The sequence below is a fragment of the Histoplasma capsulatum genome, genomic scaffold (genome assembly GCF_000149585.1).
Source record: "Histoplasma capsulatum NAm1 scaffold_7 genomic scaffold, whole genome shotgun sequence".
In the NCBI taxonomy this organism is placed as follows: Eukaryota; Fungi; Ascomycota; class Eurotiomycetes; order Onygenales; family Ajellomycetaceae; genus Histoplasma; species Histoplasma mississippiense.
Window position 1 is genome coordinate 1,795,659 of NW_001813976.1, and position 6,140 is coordinate 1,801,798.

The following is a 6,140-nucleotide window of genomic DNA, read 5'->3' on the forward strand; positions in this document are numbered from 1 at the left end:
CCATTCAAGGGAGATGTCCAGAAGAAGGATATGCTCATTAGAATATTATATATATCATCAAGGGAATATAATTGCTAGATATATTATCACTAGATGTCATCAATATATATCATCATCGATAGGTAGGGAGGGAGGTAGATAGGTAGCTAGTTATATCAGCAATCAATCGGACATCAAGCAGGTAGGTAGATAGATAGACAAACAATTCAGGGGTAAGAATAGGTATCCAAGCCAATTATGAACTAGTGTCAAAATCAAGTCTCCACTGCATAAATAAAAATGGAGATTATCCAGCATTTAAACCAACCAGATCCATAATAGGTATTACGGCGTACTTTTAATGTATACAGGCATGTGGTTGTTGAGATATTGAATATTTAATATTCCCTAACATTTGGAGCGAAGGTATACTTTGGTGGGGTTGGCAATACTTTAGAGATGCCCCTGCAAAAAGTTTTGTCTCACACTAGGAATTTACACTGAAATATTCTTACTAGTATACTGAATCTTATGCCCCTGGGATTTTGGCAGTACTCGGGGGCATTGACCTCTATTTCCCCCCACCCAAGAGTTCCAATTCTCTTAATTAAGAGATGGAACAGCAATACTTAATGCCGATATCAATATTATTTCGGTTTGAATTCTTACTTAGTGTGAGTCAAAACGTTTCGCAGGAAGAATCTGTGTATTTCATTTGGCATGTTTGTTCTTGTTGCATACAAAAGTTACTTCAAAGCACAGAGTAGTTAGGGTAATCCAACTTCTTCTACACCCGTACTCTCACTCCTAAATCCATATTCACCACCCTGTGTTGGGAGTGTTGAGGTTTAGGGATTAGGATTAGGGGCTTAGGATTATGGTTAGTTCGGCGGTTAGGCTTGTTAATAATGCCTCATGATGTACCACTGGGGCAAAAGAGCTCAGTCACCACCAGCGCCATGGGGTATATAGAGGGGGGACGAATCACCTAGTTAATCCAATATTGTTTTAACTGGGTGTTAGGCTGAAAGTTTTTCGGGCCAAGCTTCAAAACCACGTTCAAATGAAAAAGCGCTGTGAGTCAGCAAGGCTTGAGAGCATTATAACCTTGCCTGGACTCTCGCCGCCACGCACGATTCGGCGTTACATTCGCAGCACGACATCGCAGATGGATAGAAGATTCACTGTGGCTGCATCTGATACCAGTATCGGTCGTACTGTACAGAATACATCGTAAGGTGTTGCGAGGCCGGATATAATAATACGTCCCACTGCTTGGCCCTACGGGCTGCGGAGCCCTGGAGGACGCCATGACTAATACGGGCTAGTGGAATACGAAACCGGTAACATTCTGGGGCAAGCCTGGCCCGTATCGCCGGCAACATCACCAAACGCTCGTCCCTGGCCTGAGAGACGTCACCTTTCCTCCTGCACCTCTTCCATCCAGACCTGCGCTGCCAGATAAAATCAACAGCACTTCAACGCTCGACTCACCACCACTGCTACCTCCACTACCGCCACCGTCTATTTTTCCCTTCGCAGCGTCGGTTTCCTACTTAGGGAAGCCATCTGGTTATCCTGACTTGCGCCGCAATCTCCGCCAGCAGGTGTTTCAAGTGGCCGCTCCCGTCGTTGCTTGTGCGACTGAGAAATCCTGGCCCCAACCCTCTGCGCTCCCAGCTCTACTCTGACCTAACTACCTGGTGCTGGTAGTCGTTCGCTAATTCTATTTCCCCTTTGAACGCTATCTTCTCTCTCCTGCCCACCTCCAGCAGCCAGCACGTTCACTTCCTTTCGTCCTGACCCTGGCAACCCTTGCGCAACATCCATCCCCTTTAAATTCACTCGAAACGACCCCTGGCTCTACACTACAACTATCGTCGCTGTCGCGTAACCGATGCGCCTCGTCTACATCGTTTACTCGTGCGTCACTATTGCAGTAGCATAACTCGTTTTCTTCCCCGGACCCTGTGAGAGACGAAAAGAGGTTTTGTAATCAATCGTGGCGATCGGTGCATTTTCGTATGGCATGTTTCGATTGCTTCCATGGTCTTCTGCCGTTGGGGCCAATAAAGTGACAGCGGAGGAGTTGAAGATGCTAGGCGCGCCCCAGCGGAGATCTCCCATCGTGGAAAATCATGCCATTCACATGTTGAAGAGGAAGCGTGCGGACTCCAGTGAAAGGGTCACTCCTGCGCCAGAACGCTTCCAACACTCCAAGATATATACCCGTCCCTTTGATGCGAATGGCAATGATAGGACAACAATATCTCCACACTCACCCTCGTCAATGGGGAAACTAGAATCCCCAAAGCCATCGCCACAACGTGACCCCCCAACCCACAACTCGCTACAAGCTATGACACAAACTACGGAGTCTGGAGACAAGCCCCCGTCCACAATCCCAGTGGAATCAGAATCAACAGCAACTGCAGGAACAGCCCTGAAAATGGATACAGAAACTTTACGCCGCACGCTCGAATCTCAGCTGAGCCTGGAAATACTCCTGAAACATGATGAGCTACGATTGATCGACCAGGAAATGGCGAAATGTCAAGTCGCACTGGACCAACTTCGTCGGTGTTCCGAAATTCCGTATCCTGGATCAAATATTTTGGGGCTCTCCTACGATGTCAGCAACGGCACTGGAAACGCAATAATGCCTGCGGCCGTGCATGGTCCACCACCAATATCACCATCGCCGTGGGGTGTCGCTGATGGGCCCTACAGCAGGCACTATGCTAAGTGGCTACTTCCTGACCACCGGTTTGATGGAGGTGAGGTTGAGACTCCGATTCCCCTTTCCGCAATAGCAGCAGGCACGCCCACAGACGGACGGATAACACGTGGTTCGTGGTCAGAACAAGGGGTTACTGGGACTTTGCGTTCACAACGCGGCTCTGCTGGCTCCAAATTGCAAGCACTATCTAGCGGGTATCCGCAACCGAAGGATAAAGCCGGACCTATGATAATAAAGCGCAAGAGCGATGGCCAACTTGTCAAATTAGTTTGTCTTGATTGCAGGAGGGAGAATTTCTCCAGCACCCAAGGCTTTATCAACCACTGCCGGATTGCGCATAACAGGAATTTCGCAAGCCATGACGCTGCTGCTGCTGCATCCGGAGAGCCGGTAGAAGTCGACGAGAAAGGCATGGTTATTGGGAATAATAACGATGCACCTGCAGGAACCGCGGTTGGATATGTGCATCCTCTGATACGGTCAGCTCTCCTTGTTGGTTCTACTCCGCAACCTGGTGCGCGTCGCACGGGCTCCCAGAATCAAACAGCAAAGCGGCCCAGTGTCAGCGGAACACCTCGTTCTTGCAGCAATCAGCCTGGAAACGGATCTTCGTCGTCGCAAACCGAAAAGACCTCTATTTCAAGCCATCCGCGACCCCAGAAAATTGTCGTTGAATCTCCCCGTTCCTCCTTTCAAGCTTCTCCGAAGACTCCAAATCTATCTTCCCTAATGAAAAGAAGGGGTATGACAGTGGATCTGCTTGACATCGTGAATGACGCCTTGACGAAAACAGAACTGGACATGTTTTCAGAGGATGAGTTAAGCGATGGGGCAGAAACCGAGAATGAACACCCAAACCACGATCGATCTAAGCTTAGTGTCCGAGGAAGCAGATTACCCGCGCGAACGATAGTTTCACCATCCAATGTATCATGGCCCGAGAGCCGAAAACGAGTTGAAAAACCAAGCTGCAAGCCTCACCCCGCTCCTTTTCCCCTTCCCCCCTCGCCTCGAACCCCTTACGTATCTCCATATGCCCCAGCTTCAGGGTCCACTCATGCTCACGACATCGACAACCAAAGAAGTCAAGAAAACAACGTCGATATAATAATGGCTGATTCGATTTCTTCTGATCTCAGTCCTCACACTGCGGAGTCGAACCAGGCACCAAGCCTTGTCAGTGATGACGAGGATTATGAAGCACCGTCAGAATCAGTAACACCTAGCCCCAGCCCTTCCGTGGCAAGCGATGTGGGTCCCGACAACATCGAGGTTCGGGATGGTGATGAGGGCAGCGGGGGAGGCACGAACGTAGCCACCACAGCAGCGTCAGATACGAAACCAGGACCCGAAATTACCAGCCCTTCCAAACATCACCCTCCCCAAGTTCCTCGAGAAGTTTACAAGCGGGAAAGGCCCAGGAAGAAGAAGAGAAGCTCTCAGAATACCGGAGAAGCACTTACTGTTACCGCTCCTACTCCCGCGACCCCGTCCCGTGCCAGTGAGAAAGATCAGAGGCATGTTAGCTTTGTGAGTCCGATTACCACTCCACGAAGAACGTCGAAGGATGGCGGTGGAAAGAGAAATCGTCGTGGATAGATTTGTTCGTTCGACCATAATAATTTCTAAATCTCTGAGTGATGTACTATCGTGTTTTCCCTTTTTGTTCACTCGTCCGCTTTTACTATTAGAGACTATTGTTTTTTTCTCTACTGCAGAGTTTTTTCCGTACTCGAGACTTAAGACGTTTCTATATACGTTGCTATATATTCTGTACATTTTCACCTACCGACAAACCGAAACTGTGGGTCCTGGCAGGTTTTTGTTGCCTTATGAACGAATTCCCTTCTGCTTCTCCTCTCTCCATTTTTCCTTTACTCCTTTTTCTCCTAAAGCGTTTTGTAGGCCTGCTTTGCCTTTCGCCCTCACCCTCATGGTTCCTCTCTCCTCCTCTTCTTCCAGCAAGTTATTTATTATTATATTTATTACTGTACGGGCGGGAAAGGGAATGGCTGGGCGGGCTTGTTGTCTGGGTCTGGGATATGGTTGTACTCTTCTTGCTTCCTCCTGGGTTCTCCTTTGCTACATTTTTTATTTCCCACGCTGGTCGGTTTGGGTTGGTCCAGGGTCTTGGGTCTGGGTTCGGCGGGACTGGGTTGATATCAGGGGCCATAAAGGGATTATTGTATTTTGAAACTCATCGACCGTATGTGATTATCCAATCTGTTTATCTTTTTTCTTGTTCTCCTATTTTTATTTTCAATTTCTTTTATTCTGTTCACATCTCTCATATCTTCGACTTTTTCTTTCTTTCTTTCTTTGATTATATTCAATCAACAGCAATCGCCCGGTTTCCCTTTCAACCTTCTCTCCCCCCTCTCTCTCTTCTTTTAGCCTCCCAGCCCGCAAGATAGGTATTCATTATTTTCTCACTTCTACCACGACACAGTTCATTGCTTTGGTTTTCCTTAGATCGACCTTCCTTCCTCTGGAGGGCGGCTATACCTATGCCACCTCAACTTGAAAACTTCCACATGCACATAAACAAGATGTATTTTGTATGTCCATAAAGCTGCAATCCACGGTCCCTTCAAATTTCCATTCCACATCATGCCATATGATGATGATACACAAATCGAAACACTCTCCTCATGTCGCTCCTCGAGTTCCCCGGCGCAGATGGCGCTTGATTTCTACCTATCTAGCCTTAAGAGTTGAAGAGTTGAATGCTTTACTCCTCTCTCCCTTCTCTCTTTCTCTTTTGGAGTTACTTCACATGTAGTTTGATCCAGTGTTTTCTCCTGCTTTTCCTACTTTCACGCAAATATGTATAATATATACATGATAGTTATCTCACGATATTAATTGTTTTCATATGGTCTTAGTGAGTTTAATTATAGCTTCTTTTATTCACCCATATGTATCTTTTTGGACTGTAAAGTTCTGCACCGTCCATACGGAGTGCATTGTTAATTTAGATTCTCTCCGTCTAAAACGATGGCGTGTTTGATCTATCTAGCCTCTATCTTCCTCTGCTTGGCGCGGCGATTTGAGTTCTGTCGTCAGTGACCTGGCATGTTTAAAAAGCCAACTAACTATATCCACAATTCAACCACACAGCACATATTACGAACTTCGCACAATAAGAAGCCCTGGGGACCAGGCCTTTGAAGAAGGGAGATAATTGTAATAGGCGCGTACAGTACACAGCCAAAGAAACTTGAGGAACTCCAGCAAAGGCTGTGTGAGCTGTGGTGGGTCCCCGAAGCAAGGAAAAATATATAAACCGCAGCTGGAAGCACTATGCTGAACTTTGGTATTCGTCCTCTTGGCACAGGGGCCTCCTTGGATATTTCCAACGAGTGTCAGTGACCGCAAGGTGCCCGCTTTTTCCACCCCGCGATCGAAAGCATACCTCAAA

General features: G+C 47.4%; 1 protein-coding gene across 1 annotated transcript; it reads left to right on the plus strand.

Annotated features, from left to right (window-relative positions):
• Positions 1-2,008: 2,008 nt before the first annotated feature.
• HCAG_06156 (predicted protein) lies at positions 2,009-4,318 on the plus strand (the record flags this gene model as incomplete). Its single annotated transcript, XM_001538501.1, has 1 exon — positions 2,009-4,318. One exon carries the CDS (start codon positions 2,009-2,011, stop codon positions 4,316-4,318), a length of 2,310 nt encoding a protein of 769 aa, XP_001538551.1.
• Positions 4,319-6,140: the final 1,822 nt, after the last annotated feature.